Raw genomic sequence first — 16,967 nt, 5'->3', positions numbered from 1 at the left:
GAGTGCTGATCAAATGGGAAAATAAACAATATGCCACATCTTGTTTATTTTGCTTGTTTGTGGTGGAGTCTCTGCTGAAATAAACTCCTGCAAACGAAAATTTATGTTGCAATTTTATATCGCATTTTTTTACGTCACTGCAAACAACGAGGAACTGATCCAGCAAGAAGAGGAGGGATTGATTAGATCCCCAATTGAGTACACATAAATATAATCGAGAGAACTACGTCTATGTAATAGTGCAAAACAGACGCAAAACCTCCAGCATCCATTACGATCTGCTTGTGGCAAAAGCTCTTTGTGTGTTCTGATTCACAGTGAACATGATGGTGGTGAAGGACAGCAACAACGCATTGCTTCACAGTGTGTGTGTGTATATGTGTGTGTGTTAGTTGTTGGGGATTTTTCGCGCTGTTGTTAATCGGGAGTTGTTTTTCACTGCGAGACTGCGTGCGGGTTGCTTGGGAATGAAAGAAGAAAGGAAAAAAAACGCAATAACCATGACTTGAATACCAGCGAGATGAATTTTCCAACCGAATAGTGGTGAGAAGAGCGTATGAGAAAGAGGGGCCACCGAACGAAATGAATTTGATCTTGAAGGGATGAATGAAACAGCACCAAATCAAATCTTATTCATGAATTCGAACCACATCTCGTGAGCATTGCGAGTCGCTTTAATGTTTTTCTCCCTGTGTGTTTGTGTGTGCTGAAATGGGAGGGAAATGGAAAAGCGAGAGAGGAAAAAGAAAGAAAAAAAAACAGCTGACCTTTTGTTTTGTCGCGAACTTTCTGTTCGCAGTGGTGATGGTTGTGATGGACGACCCCCTAATAATGGACCGTTTCGTACCTTATGCCACATTTTGTGACTGAAGGAAGGGGTGATATTTTGTTGTTGTTTCCGTTTCCGAAGGACTCTTGCATTTTTTCGTATCCATTTTTGAATGGCAAGTGATAGTGAAGTTCTTTTTGTTCATTGTGTGCGTGTGTGTGTGTTTTGGTGTACAATTGCGCTGTACCGAGAGTGGTTGCATGAACATTCCAATGGTATGAAAAAAATGTGGGAAAAGTATTTGATTTGTATTGGGGTGAAAACCTGTTCCCTATGTCTGACGACTAACCGGAGGAACCCTTGCGTTAGAATGTTGGTAAAGCTATGTAGCCCGATATTCCAGCAAAGCGTAGTGGTGGGAGCTAAAATGATTTCCATACGCATAATTTTGCACGCTTCAACCTGCGCCATAGTTAGGAAACAAAGAACCATAACTTTAACTTCCAGTAGCTACTTTTTTTGCCCTCAGCAATCGCATCCTTTGGGAGAGTGAGGTGAGGAGTAGTTCTACTTCGTACCTTGTGGTCAGGGTTGAAATCTGTGATCTGTGGCTTAAATATCCTTTTTTTTCAGATATACTAGCATTTATACCAGGATTTTATATCTAAAAACAATTTTCCACTTTTCTGATATATCATTTGCTTATTCTGGAAGTTTTCCTTCCAGATGTTTTTCAGATGATTTCCACAATATTTTTTTTTGGCCAACAACCTTTTTGGTCACGCTGGCCATCGAATGGCTTACAAGACTTGCCGATTACGTGGTATTAATTGGATAGTCACTCTTCAATGCGGGGAACGGTCCGGATGGGATTTGAACCCCGGTCCTGACGTATGAAGACCGGCACCGCTGTCGCCTACACTACCGGGACGCCCCTAATATATCTGAAATAAATTTTACCACACGAAATTAAGTGAACCAAAAAAAAAATCTCTTCTCTTATCAGATGCTACAACCGCTTTGCGGTCTTGGCCTGCCGCAGCAGAATCCGGAACTGCTCACGGTCCCGCGTCGTCGTTCGCCAAACCGTTATCCCGGCCTTCATGGCGGACGGTTCCACGCCATCCTCCCACCTCAATCTGGGCCTACCACGCCTCTTATGTCCGTGTGGTCGGCCTAAAAGGACATTCTGAGCTGGGTCGTCCGGTGACATGTGCATAACATGTCACCGGACATCATCGGAGCCATTCGAGCCTAATTCGCAGCACGACGGTGAGGTCGTCATACAGTTCGTACAGCTCGTCGTTGTAGCGGCTCCTCCATTGTCCTTCCACATATATGGGGCCAACGATCCTTCTGAGCATCTTCCTGTCGAACGCGGCTAAGAGGGCTTCGTATGTTTTGGACAGGGTCCATGTCTCAGAGGCGTATGTGAGTACTGGGACTATAAAGGTATGATACAGTCCCAGCTTCGACCGTCACCTATCCGTACATCACTCCGGCACGTAGTTCCGGATTTGTTAGTAGGGCCGCTGATGGTGCCACCATCAATTTGGTCTTATTTGCCTCGTTAATCTGCAACCCGAAGTTTTCTGCCGTCTGTTCGATCCTTTGGTAGGCCTCTGCTACCTGGGAGAGCCGCAGACCAATGATGTCTATATCATCAGTACAACGCCAGAATCTGTGTTGACTTATAGAAGATGGTACCTCCACCTCCGAGGCACGGATGGCTCTCTCTAGCGCCAAGTTGAATCTCCCTAACCCAGGCCTTTAGTAGTAGCAAAGGACCCTGAGAATTCTCCATCCTCCTTCACTTGGCATGTGACGTTGGTCATGGTCATTCTAACAAGGCCAAGGCCTCGTAGAGTTTTATCCTACCTATACTATCATATGCGGCCTTGAAATCTATGAAGAGATGGTACGTGTTCAACTGCTCTTCAGCCATCTTCTCCAAGATCTGCCGCATGCTGAAGATCTGCTCAGTGGTAGATTTTCCTTTTCGGAATCCTCTTTGATAGTTTCCAGTTAGTCCAGTCCAGATAGTCCAGATAGTTTTCAACTGTTTCTCGACCATTTAACTAGAATCAGAACAAATTCAAAAATTTGATTAACTCTCGATAAACTGATTCTTGTTGACCTAGACAACGTTCGATGTTAGCTTCCATGGAAAATAAATAACAAGTTCAAGTAGAGATTGTACCTCACTTTAACTTTTTATCGTGTAGAACACCCAACAGGACTTCGTATCCTTAAGGATTTTTTAAATCTCTGGTCGATTTCTGTTATGTGAGAAGTCTTTCAAACTGTACTTATCTTTTATCGAGTCTGTATTTTCTACCATATGTTGAGGAAACGTAAGCTGTGATTCAAAGGATAGAATTTAATAATAAACCCAAAAACCCAAATGATTAGACTAAAAACACTAAAACATACCTGTACTACTTGTATCTGATCTGAGACATTAATTATTTATTTTCTGATATGTCTTAAGCTATCTTCAAAGCCTCCAAATAGTAGAAAAATATCATTTGGCAAGCCTGCTTCAAACTGCAAAGCATCATACACATTTTGAATAGAATTTTTACGGAAGGGAGCAACCATTCTGACGACACACGGCCAAACGATCAGAAAAAAATCTATTCAAATGAGCAAACGAACCGTGTACAATTCATGTGCTTCAAGACATGTGTGTTGCTGTCCCGACATTTTTACTCACAATCGTATGAATCGTGGATGACATTTGGTTCGATTCGGAACCGGAGCGACAAAAATTAAACAATCAAACCGCAATTGTGAACGATCGTTGTTCTAGCATGTCATTATTTTGGAACGGATGCAATAATTAATTTTTGATTTCATTCTTTCTATTTCGTTTCAGAGCCACTGGAGAGATTTCGTGAAATTTGTGTGTTCGATCGCATTGAATTGAAAGAGATTTGTTGAATAACTGTGATTTTTTTTTTTGGTGCTACTAGTGTTTCATGTGTAAACAAGAATATGATTTGAAGTGGAATTCAAAGTTTTTGTTGCATTTTTGTTTGTTTTCCTTTGTGTCTAATTGTTTCGATTTTTTAGGTGCTTGTGCATTTACTAAAAATTAACGCGTGAGTAAAAGGTCTGATCGGAAAAAGGTGAATTTGAGAAATTTGGTGCAAAAGTGATTCAAAATCAATTATCCATATGAATGCATGAAACAAGCTTGCATATATGGGAAGGCCAGTGTAAAAAATATAGCCCGCAAGAGAGTGTGTGTGTGTATGTCCACGGCCGGGTGTAGTGTACGGTGTGGTGTGACAGATCGATAAATGCGCGCCTGTTGTGTTCATCGATGAGCATTAGCAAGAATCTCTTCTCATCTCGTGATCGGAAGATTTACATGCAAATGATATAGCAAAGGATAAGTTTGAATCATCACCCTTAACGAAGGAATTGTGGAGAATTGGTGAAGAAATTATTAAAACCAGTGAGGAAAACAGAGAGAGAGAGAGAGAGAGAAAGAGAGAGAGAAAGAGAGAGCAGTGCACGAAAAATAGGGAAGCAAACGTTAACACGTTCGTCCGTAGTGCTTCTCTAGCTGCTTTCTAGCGTGCGCGTGTGTGACGACGTGGCCAAGACGACGGCACATTCGCGCTTCAGATCACAGCACGATCGGCGGCGGCCATCCGGTTCCGGCTGATCGGGTGAAAAAATGCATCTGAAATGTGGATTATTGCTACTTTTTATGCTGCTGCTCCTCAACGACATCGAAAGTGGTAAGTAAACGGGAAACGTGATTGATCGTAATTGTTTTCGTCCAAATTACCGCAACCATTGCGGTCAAAAGAGTGAAGCGATTGGGACAAAACAAACGGCTCTGAAATGAGCTTCCATTTTGGCTTATTTCATATTTCAACTTCTTGAAAATCCTAATCTTGTGACGTTGTTTGACTTCATATCTCTAATCCTTTGCCACGACCGGGAGATGGATTGTATGGGTTTCTCCCGGGGGGTTTTACGCTTAGAATGGCACGTGGCGCTTCCCGCAGAGTAGCTGGGAAACGGAAGGATGAGAAACAGGTAGGAGGGATTAAGGAGAAACCGTTCGTAGAATTGAAAGATATTTGAAATCGTTTTCTGCGTCCCCTTCCGAAAGCATGTTGAATGCAAATCATGCTAAATTACCATCAGAGCGGATTACTTCCACACTCTCTGTCGTTTCGGTATTTGCAGTGTGAGTGAATTTTGTGAACGTTGGTCTTTCCGTTTGTGTACATGAGCAATCATTATAGATGTGGATGAAAAAGATTTAAGTATCAGCTTTAATATGTTTTACATCTAGGAATATCGGTAAAGTTTTGTTTAATAACTTCTCCTCTTGTCTAGATTTTTTTTAATGATTTCCCCTTAAAGGTGTTTAAAATTTAATTTAGATGCTTTACAATTTGTTTAATTAATTTTGCAGATGGTAAAGATCTAATGTCTATTTCCTAATGTTAAAAAAATCTTATTTTAAAGGGCGTTTTTTTAATCAATTTTATAGTTTTTTTAAAGTTCAGAAAGATTTTTTTTGAAATCTGAAATCAACGTTGAAGTTAAAACATCTTCAGCTTTTTTTTCTCAATAAAGAAATGTATTAGAATCACGATTGTAACATTTTATAATTGTTTGTGGCAATCTTCTTTCTGTTCACTGAAAATTAAATTATTTAAAAAATACTTCAGCTAAAACGTTCTGATGCTGTTCTAAAAACGTTAATTAATTGCATCAATTTGCTACGCGGATTTTTTCTTAAATAAAATTATATTATATTTATTTTTTAAATTAAATTATATTTATAAGCCAATGCTTATTTACCTAACCTAGAACCAGTCATTTCCAGTTTTATCTTGCCTTGGTTTCTAATTGAAAAAATCTTTTGGGACAGTCGTATTTCCATCGCCTGTAGCGCTCGTCAACTGATCACGATTTAGCGTTTAGCATTGGAATCTTTTAGAAGCGACAGAAGATAGTTGACGGTTTCGTGTCGTGTTACCGTGGCATGATGATGATGATGATGGACTGGTGACCTGTTGGGCGATGCGAAAGCAATTAAAAGTTACAAAAGTGTGTGTGTGTGTGTGTGTGTGTGTGTCTTTTCCCCTGTGTCTGATGAATGCAGAACGTGATCGTCGTTTGACACGGCACTACGTGATGTATTCTTTTGCATTCTAATCGATTGTTTGACTGCTCGATGCTAAAGAAAAGGTAAAAAACATTTATAGGTGGAGTATGAGTGTTACATTGTTAAATGTTAGATGAATAAACTCTAGCATAAAGCATTAATAGAAAATTTAAAAAATCTATGCGAAAAATTTCGCTAAGCAGTAACGTTGGGTGTCAAACAAATCTGAACTTTATATTTGCACATAAGAGATGTAAGTTTGCTGTGTGGGATGTGTGGTTTACTTTTTGAATTATCATTTCATTTTCACTCCTTTGCCCCCGATGTATATGTGTGTATGATGGTGTGGTTCTGTTAATTATCTTCCAACAGTTTCGCTTAGGGCAATTTTTGAGTTCTTATTTGCGCTTACATGTCATACCGATTGCTCCAGTTTTGCTTTCTGTTTGAGTTTATGCTACACACCACTACGATAAACCGTCATGCAGATATGGGAGTGTGTGGTACGTATGTGGCACAAGCTAAACGATGTAAGCAGGGTGTATGATACTAATTTAATTGCACTGTGTTTGTAGAAGATTCTTGTGGATTCGTTATATTTATGTGAAGGAAATCCAAGGACAAAGAGTACTTACTGCTTCTTCTTCTTGGCTTAACTACTTCTAAGGTCACGACGGCCATCAAATGGCTTACTAGAATGCCGATAGATGGATAGTCACAAGTCAGTCCTCACCACGGAGGGACGGGTCGAGATGGGATTTTAATTCCGGTCCTGCCGAAGACCGGCGCCGTTGTCGCCTGCACTAAATATAAAATGCTTAAGATAGGTGAGACACATAATTTAATGTTCATTTTAAGAAGATATTGCAGTGAAAAGCTGCATTGAGTATGTTCTTAATAATCAAAGTTTTGTTTTCGGTTGCGTCCAAATATTTCACCATAAAGTGACAAAATGATTTGTGTTCTTTTCTTCTTCTTTAGATTTTCCTCTATAATCCTAAACCATCATAAAGAACGATCCGAGTCCTTTATGGATTAGGAAGATTCCTTTTTTTCACCTTTCACCTTTTTCGAATCACCTTTTTCGAATGTCAAGCGTACGGAAGGGCAATTTAATTCCGGTTCTCAACTTTTATTCAACGTTCCTGTTGCTTTAAGAAGGGATAGGCTTTATTTGTTGTTAGAAAAGACTTAAACAATTGACATTGAGCTATGTGGTTTGCATTTTTGATGATATCTTTTGCATGTGTAATACCGGCTATATGAAAGCGATTAGTAGAGGGTCGTCGGATCAGAACCTTTATAATTAAATTGTAATACAATGTTAAAGTACACGGGCGGAAGCAATTTCTTTAATGGGAGAAATGGACTAGCCAACGAAAGAATCATGACTCCTGGATAAGGCGGTGGATCGACTTCGCCAAACCAAGAATAAAGTCTTTCTTTCGTTGGAAAACCGTTGAAATATATAAGAATTTCCGTTTCCATCAGGGCATTCTCCACCCACAATTAAAACATTCATATTAACGTTATCTGCATCAATCAGATGAATTGAGTAACATCGATCTTTTGAAGGCAAAAATCCTGTCCGTACAAAGACTTTTCTCATAACATTTTACCCCTTTAAATGAGACCTATATGGATGGAGAAAATATTTCCACCTTCCAATTGGATGAGCGAAGAAGGAGTTCTCCACTCAAAAACAATCTCCAAGCGGATGAAGGGATAATCCTTGTATCTGAAGAGGAGATCACGAACTATTTACACACAAAGTACGTTGAACTTTACTCTGACGATACATCAAGGACTGATAATAATTCAAATAGAACAAATGGTGACACATTCTCATGCAATAGAGCAATACCTGAAATTTGCAATATCAACAAAGATTGTATGGAAATTTTTTTTTATACATAAAGGACGGCCAGGCCTTATTGGTTTTTGGAAAATTTTACTTCACGTGAAATTTTAAATTCAATCAAACACTCCTCTCGTAAGTCACCTGGTCCTGATGGGATTCCCATGGAGTTCTACGTTCGGACGTTTGACATAATCAACCGCGAACTCACATGCGTCCTAAATGAGGCACTACATGGGAACATACCAAGCTGCTTTGTAAATGGGGTCATTATATTGTTTATCATTATATTATACTGCAAAAAAAAAAAATCTTCCCATCTCTCTCCTTAATATGGACTATAAAATACTTTCCAAACTATTAATGTTTCGCGTGCAAGGGATTCTTGACACATGGGAAATTATTTCTCCCGTCCAAAAATGCAGCAACAAACCACGAAACATTTTTGAAGCTGTGCTTTCAGTTAAGGAACGAATAGTAAACATGAAGAGAAAGATACTTGGTCTCATTTGAACTCTCTCAGGCCTTTGACTGAGTTGACAAAGGGTACATTTGGACAACAATGATTTCATTGGGATTCAACCCAGGATTAGTTGAACTACTTCGATTAATTGGCAATCGGTTTTCATCTCGTCTACTAGTGAATGGACATCTATCCAATCCCTTTCCCATCCAACGTTCCGTAAGACAAGGCGATCCCTTGTCAATGCATCTCTTTATCCTGTATCTACATTCACTCATCACTCCAAGGTATTCGCATCGATCAGGAGGATGACCTGATCAATGCATATGCCGACGATATCTCAGTAGTGACCACTTCCTCATAGAGCGCGTGAGAGAAGCGATCGAATCATTCGGTATCTGTCCGGGGGCACTGCTCAAACTCGACAAAACAATAGCACTGGACGTAGGACACACAACGCCAGCTAACCAGATGAAAATTCCTTGGCTTCGGACCGAAGAACGTCTTCGACTGCTGAGAATTTTGTTTTCGAACGATGTACGCAAAGCTAGGAACAGCAACTGGGATATATTTAACCAAATATTCCGGCAACTGATACGCTACCACAGGATTATTAACCTAGACCTGTGCCTTCTAAACACATTCCTGTTACCCAAAGTATGATACATTGCGTCGATCTGTGGTGCTCGCTCGATGGATATCGCTACGATCACCTCACTCATCGGCAGCTTCCTTTGGGATGGAAGTGGAGGAATGTAAGAGCACCCCTACAGCAGCTGGCTCTTTCGCGAAACTGAGACGGTGAGTTGAATCTTCAAATTCCGTCTTTTAAAGCACCTGCCCTTCTGTGCAATTGCTACGTGACACATAGGGAAAGCTTGTATTTTGGAGCAAAATTCATCATGGACCCAAGTAAATCTCCCTTACCATCAAACTAGCCATGTTTAAAAATTGTGGTCCAACATCTGGCAACTCTTCCAACCAAATATCGAACAGCAACATCATCCAAAGCTCTGATAGCTGAAGCAACGAAAGGTTTACCCGATTCTAAGGTTGCGTTCGAACCGCCTTCCATACCGTGGAACAAAGTTTGGAGGAACATCAGTTGCAGGAGGCTTTCTTCTGAGCAAAGATCATGCCTGTTTCTGCTCATAAACAAAAAAATAACACATGTAGTTCATCTAATCAACACGCAAAGAATATCGTCTTCGAAGTGCGCGTACTCTCCTTTAGATGAAATTTTGGAGCATAAGTTCGCCTCGTGTCCTAGGGTCGCTCCGGGATGGATGATAATGCAGTAAACAATACAAACCGCAGTACCTAATGTGATACTTAGCTTCAACGATTGTTGCTGTTTGAATTATTATTTGTAATTATTTCTGTAATATTTAACACACACACACACACACACACACACACACACACACACACACACACACACACACGTAATAAACGTTAAAAAATAGAGCAAATAGATATCAGACATCAGCTCATAATCGTTCTGAATCAGAAAAAAAAGAGCGTTTTTGACTAGGAAAAAAAAGTTACTTGTAAGAAATACTTACGACTTAAACTATGCTTTTCTTACTTGCACCTTTCTCCCGTTACTGTAGCTGTTCACCGTAAACCACATTGTTCCTTTTTATTTGTATTAAATTCCAAACATTGGTTTCTATTTAACGAGACGCTCAGAACATCGTTCTAATTTGTCTGCGCTGCTTCGGCAATGTTTGGTCACTTTCGCTTCGCGTCAGTAAGTTCTAGGTTTTGCCACAAGCACCTCTTGTGAGTCGGATTTTCAATAGTCACACCGAAAATAACCTCCAAACGTGTCTTTGAAGGACACTTAAAGTTGGACGAAGCAGCGCCTCCTCGGTCGATGGTTGGTAATGTAGTAATTTGGAAGCGTTGCATCGTTCGGTGTGCTATTTCGCCCGAAACGAAGTGGATGCGTTTGGCGAAAATTTGTTCCTTTATCATTCCGCGACCGGGTACGTGACTGTTTGTTTGTGTGTGTCTGTGTTCTGTTTGGTTCAACTTTCGGAAGTGGTGTGTCCTTCAATCGCATTCGAGCGGAGATGGATAATACATAAACCAGTTAACACCCTAGTGCGTATCAAATGTCCCAAAAATTAATTCAACCGTTGCAAATGATTTCGATGGCAAGTTATTGCGTTTTGGTATGGCACACAGAGGTACATCCAATGAAAATTGATTCTAAAATGTACACCACCGTAAAGATGTCTGGGTTTTGTTGTAGTGAATGTAAACCGTAAAAACTTCCGGTTGAAACAATCAAGGTTTAAGTGTACCGACAGGAAATGCCTTCGGAAATATAGTAAGTTACTTTTAATTTATTGTATACATGACCATAAAGAGCGTTGAATGAAATAAAGTAGTTATGTTATGTAAGTATAACAAATGTGTTCTAAATAAAATGACATGGCTACTTAACTTAATTCGATCAAATGAGTCCAAAAAGTTTGAGAACTCTTAATATTTAAGTGGTTTATTCTAAAATACCTGGGAAATCTTTTCTAAAAAATGGGATGAAACTAAATGGTCCGTAAACTATAGGACGCGTCAAAGAACTCCAGAATGCTCTGAAACTGGGCTGCAAAATATCACCAAGAATATACTATCATTTCATACAATCTTTACCTAACATTTTAAAAAAGCAAGTGCATGAATCAGTTCTTACTCAAGTTTGCCCTGGCAGTATGGTTGAATTTCCACTGTCGGTTTGCTGTTACAAGTGCAGCAAAGCGAAAGGACATAACGCTGCACAGCTGCCATTTTCTGAGCATCATTTCCAGCGAGCATAAAAGAGGTGCAGGGGTATGCATGCAGATTTTAACATAAGAATATTTCTGCTGCGAAAAGTTTGGCGTTCTTGTTGTGATGCTGTATCTCTATGCTGTGTATTATGTCTAAAGATTTTATATATTTTATACTTTGCGGCATTATGTTCGTACATCTTTCGGCATCTTTCCAGTAAATCATCGTAAAGAGAAAATCCCAACACTTCGACATAGAGCTCGGTGGAATATTCGTCTCTGTAATCTGTCGTTGTTTTTCCGTTTCATAAATATAAACGTGTGTTACTAACGCTGTATGACTCAAGCAAAGCATCACCCCGAACAGGGATTGGCCCGATGGGTGCTAATGATGATAATTTTTTGCACAAATATCAGCACCCTCCCGTATTTGGGATGCGATTTCGGTTTTTTCTCGCTACACTTTCCACTGTAACCACCACCAGCTTAACAGTACAGCACCAACGCGCGTAGTATGTATGCGTGAGTGCATTACGCAGCAGACGGCGGAAGGTTTGGCTTGTTGATGAGTCGTTTCCTTCGCGTGTCAGTGTGCATTATCATATCAACAGCTAAGAGCATTTTGGTGGTGAGTAGAGAAAAGGTGAGTGCTGATGCGTTTTTGGTGACTGATTGGAACGCACTGCTTCGTGAACCAATGACTACAGTGTCCCTTTTTTATGTAAAGATAATTAGTAAACATTAGCAGCTAAAGGCAAATGTAGCAAACCTGTAACATTAAGGAGAATTTGGCGAATTCTCGATCGGCAACGCACATGCGGTGGTTTAGAGGTCAGTAACATCCGCGGTGTTAACCGCTCATTCGGTCGCCTATGTTCACGCACCCACAAACACACAGAGAGTTACGCATACATAACTACCAGTGTTCGGATGATGTTGATGGCCTTTGCCAGTAGGAGGACGTGCGACGATGAGACAAACCAACTGATGCGAATTATTCCGGACCGTTCCCCAGCCAACCGCCACGACTGGAAGGGCAATGATTCATGTTCCGGTTTTTGAATTTCCCTTCGTGGAACAGAACCTGCCTCATGCTGCACAGGCAGACTCTGTTAAGGGGAGCAGCATGGGGAGTGTTTTGGAGGGCATCACCGTCAAAGACAAACCAGCGGCTCGTGGACTTTCAAGCGCCGTTGGTTGTTGGGTGGTTACAAGATAGAGGAGGCTGGACAGAGAGAGAGAAAGAGAGAGAGACAGAGCATCACAGAATTATCTGGGTGCGCAAAGCATTCGCCATTAATCATCATTTGAATCTCGTTTGTATTCTACGAATGACACTCTCGTTCCTGATTTCTATCTACGCTCTATTCTACACCATTTTCTGCTATTTTTTCCCCCCGCCAGGGAGCAATGCCTTTCGATCGGTTTCTATATTCTACTGGCCAGAACGTTTTTGATTGTTAATTTTTGTGACTATGCTGACAAAATCGTTGTTTTATGTGTGTTTCGTTATTCTGGAAACTCATTTCTAAAAGCATTATTTTTTAATGGACGATAACGTTGATAGGATTTGGTTTGAGGCAGTCAACTCAAGCTTTGGAATTATTTGCATTTTTATGTTGTCGTACAGTTGTAAAACAATGGAACGTATAAAATAGTTTGATGTTCATGTTATTTTATTTTACAATTAATTATGACCGTACAATGCCGTATTGTCATTGATTTTCATGTGGATGAAATCATTATGTTCAGATAGTATTTCGTTAATTTGAAATGCTTGTTGAACGTACTATGCAGAAAAGGGTTACAGGTATTGTTTTAGCAACTACTTGATGACAGTGTTATACAAATTATGCAGATATGCTGTGTCTGCAAAGGATGATTGGCACCATGTTATGAATTTGACAGTTCCTGTGGGAATCGATTTTTTTGTTTTAATGAAGCAAATAAGAAAATAATGTTTTTCTATGAAGATTAGCTTACTATGTTGGCTGCACAAATTACTCAAAGTAACCACCCTCGGCATCGATGACCGCCTGTATCCGCTTCCGGAACCTGGAGCAAGCCGGGACTACCATATAGCCATGGGTAGGGCCGCAAAAACGGTCTTAATTTTTTGCACTAATTCTGATTTTGTGTTGCAGGACGTTCGGTTGGTGTCCCTTTCAAACATGCTCCACACGAATTAGTCCAATAGTTGAGGTCTGGGGAGCTGGGTGTCCAAACATTGGGGATGGTAAATGCGTAAAAATCGTCTTTAAGCCATTTATGCGATTTGGCAGCCGTTTGACAAGGTGTCGAATCTTTTTGTCACACATACGGTCTACCATTGGCCACTTTGTTTATCTAGGGCTAGACGAGCGTGTCCAGCAGCTTCACATAGTCGTCCGCGTTCAGCTTCAAGCGCTGCTCGAGGAAATGTCGAAGAACTTGTCGTTTCGTAAGCAATCCGACCGCCTGGTATGATCCTTTCAACAGCTACAACAGCTTTCAGATCTGCGTTGCAGATTTCAATCTGCGCCACACAAAATGCACACTGCGCCGCCGTGTCCGGCACGGATCATCATGATACACGTTATTCGCTTCCATAGTTCCGGCGGGTTCCACTCATTAAGTTCATTCGACATTTTTTTCACTGTTTCCAAACTTGTGGGTTTCGAATGACTTTTGGAAATGTAAACTTTTAGTGATCAAGAGAAACAAGCAGTCTTTTTATTTTTGGTACCCATGGGCTTGAAATATTGGAGGAAAAATAACACTTATAGCATCGCTTCTGTTTTGTGTAGTTGTGGTGAGCGTTTCGTTGCTAAAAATCTTGAATGGAAATGTTTATTGAATTATTGTATTAATCAACTATTTCAAATGCAAAACAAATCAATGTTTAACGCTACAAGATTAGCACACGATCAAAAAAAGCTCTAAAGATTTAGAGCTCATAAAGAGCTCTAAATGGATCTGAAGATACTGTGGACATTAGAATAGTTGATGTTTTGTTCGTGAGAACATTAATTCCATCGCAACGTTTTTCGGAAGTGATAAAAGGACGAAAAAATTGTAGCACGAATAAATCATACTTAACACCAGAGGGCAAGGACTGAGAACACCAGATAAGTAATAGGAGAAAAGCCGAAATTGTTGCTTCGTGCGTTTGCTATGGTAAAACCCGTAATAATATTTTATGTTCCTTTGTTCTACTTTTCGATGTTTCGAAATAGGAAACATCGGATCAGCTTGAGACTAGCAACACAAATTGACCAATTGAGAAATAGGAGCAATGGATTGCGCTACCACTTTGTCACCTGAAGTGGTGGGGGGGGTCTTTATGGAGGTTCAGATAGAATGTTTTCGTAGAATGCGACCGTCTAGCGAATGTTTCACCCGCGTCATAGGGAAAACTGTTCTTTCTTTCTCATAGTTAGTCATGAAAGTCTAGACGTGGAGACCAATATCGTTTGATCCGGTTGATAATGTTACCGGGTGAACGTTTTTCATTTATATTTATCAAATTTGCTGTATCAGAGCGGTTGAGAGCTCGTGTACAAATTATTCGATTATATTGGTAAAACGGTAAAGCCAATGAACTTATGTTCAACAACTGTAGCAATGCATCACGGTTATTACTTTCAAATTAGAAGTAAGGTTTGATGTCAGAAGTTACATTCATTTTGTTGAGAGATTTTTGTAACATAGCCTTTTTATAATTGACTTGTAGAGCATGATGTAAATAAGTATAAATATTGGAAACTTTGCTTTGAACTTGAGTTATGAAGGCACGGCCACGTACCAAATAATTCATAACTATCATCTTTTACTTCGGTTTCTTTCGTTATGTCTAATTCTCATCTTCTGAGCTAATTATTCTTCTTCTTGGCTCAACGATCTTCCATAAGGTCACGCCTGCCATCAAATGGCTTACTAGACTTGTCGATACCACGTAGTTGGAGAGTCAGTTCCTCACTACGGGTGGATGGGATTTGAACCTCGGTCCTGCCGTTTGAAGACCGGCACCGCTGTCACTTACACCATTGAACCCGAATTACCTGAGCTTATTATTAGACTTAAATTTGAAGATTTTTGTTATTTATTATATTAATCGAGGAACAAACAAGCCCTCTCGATAGCTTTTACAATTTTTACAAGTTTTACACAAAACAGAAAGACAACGATAGATGCCACATGAACGGAAACACGGTCGGAGAACTCTTCCACCGAAATCCTCGGCTCGAACGCACCGCTGATAGCGTTAAAAGCACGACACATACGCAAAAACGGGTCGGAACAGTCGATTGACATTCGAAGTTCTGCGACAGCTAGCATCGCTCTGGCACGATGATGGTGAGCTAGCTGGGACGTGGAGGTTGATTGTAGAAAGAAGCGCCGGGGAGTCTATTCAGCCGTCGAGTAGTCTCGCGATGAAGGACAGTCTGACTTGGGAGAAACGGTCTCCTAAGGAATTCAGACCAAGCAGCATACATCTGGTCCGGTATTCTAGCTTTTGATTCCAGCATCGAAGCGCAAAACGCGTGAGTTTGCGCTGGATGATATCTAGACGCGCCTGAGACCGTGCAACGCTAGGCCACCACACTATGTTGGCATAGTCCAGCAACGAACGAACCAGAGAGCAATAGATAACCTTGATGCATGTTGCGTCTTGGAACTCATGGGCCATATGGAAGACTAGTCCAAACACCTCACTGTTGCTATCCACAACGTGATCCTTGAAGGAAAACCTCGTGTCAAGCAAGACGCTTTGGTCCTTGAAACACTGTTTCCTCGTCGACTGGCGTTGTGAGCGGCCAAAAGTGATGAACACACATTTCTCAGGGCAGAGTAATAAGGCATTGCTATGACACCAGGACTGTAACACTCGTAATGAAGCCTGCAATTGGGCGTGGTCATCAGGTTCGCGAATTGTGCGAAAGATATTAGCGTCGTCCGCATAAAAGAGATGATTATCCTCTGGGATAACCAAGGACGCGTTGTTGATGTATAGCAGGAACAGCAAAGGACCAATGTTGCTGTCCTGTGGGAAGCTAGAGAATGCGCGTATAGGCCTCGACGTGTAAGGACCCAGCTTTACCGAATAGTGTCGATCTATAAGGTATGATTTCATCCGGAACATCATGGGTCTTGGGGTTCGAGAGTGTCAAGTTTCGCGAGCAGAATAGATAGAAACACGCTATCAAATGCCGCCTTTATATCGGTATGGATAGCATCTACCTGCAGACCAGCGTCAAAAGCGCTATGGCAACTGCTGATAAATTCCAATAGGTTGGTCGTCGATGATCGTCTAGGCACAAAACCATGCTGGTTCGAGCTGATGCAGTTGCCCGCCGAGGACCGTTCGGGCTCATAGATGAGCAGCTCGTACACTTTGGGACCTACACTAAGCGAGGTTATGGCCACAGTAGTTGACTGCATCATTTTCATGTTGCAGTTTGCTGTCCCTATTTATTGCTTGCTTTCATTAAAACATAATAAACAAACGCTTCATAAGACAATCTTCCTATCAGATTTCATATACATGTTATGATCAACTATTACTTGTCTTTTCTTTCAATTGCAAACAATTTTAACACCCTGATCAATTCAACAGCCTGGTTCGAAGATCATCAAAATGAAACAGACCGAACGATATCAAACCTTGTCAATGAGAAATGTGAAAGTAGCTATGTTTGCGAAATGAAATGAAAAAATAAATAACTTTAAACTAATTGACCTAAATCAGAAAGGCGTGAACTTTGTGTGCGGATACTGTGTTGCCAGCCAGTGTCAGCCAGAAAGTGGTCGGAGGGATTTTACGCAGGCAATGACAAGTTGCGTTGCACTGCACGTCTGTTTGTCTGGCAAGCGTAATTTTATTCGTTTGTAGTTAACCCACCGAGCAAACAATGACATTCTCTATTAGTTAAAATCGAATGTCCACGGTTTCAATCAAACCACCGTCCCAAAAATTACAG

The 16,967-nt window shown here is 40.7% G+C and overlaps 1 protein-coding gene across 1 annotated transcript in view; it reads left to right on the top strand.

The window, feature by feature from the left end:
- Nucleotides 1-4,288: 4,288 nt before the first annotated feature.
- Nucleotides 4,289-16,967, top strand: part of LOC126563987 (disintegrin and metalloproteinase domain-containing protein 10) — a 45,962-nt gene continuing 33,283 nt past the window's right edge. The window contains exon 1 of the mRNA XM_050220878.1: nt 4,289-4,521. Within this exon, the coding sequence (XP_050076835.1) occupies nt 4,458-4,521 (64 nt within the window). The 5' untranslated portion in view covers nt 4,289-4,457. The remainder of the gene's footprint in view (nt 4,522-16,967) is intronic.

The sequence above is a fragment of the Anopheles maculipalpis genome, chromosome 3RL (assembly GCF_943734695.1).
Source record: "Anopheles maculipalpis chromosome 3RL, idAnoMacuDA_375_x, whole genome shotgun sequence".
Taxonomy (NCBI): domain Eukaryota; kingdom Metazoa; phylum Arthropoda; class Insecta; order Diptera; family Culicidae; genus Anopheles; species Anopheles maculipalpis.
This window is presented reverse-complemented; position numbering and strand designations above follow the sequence as displayed.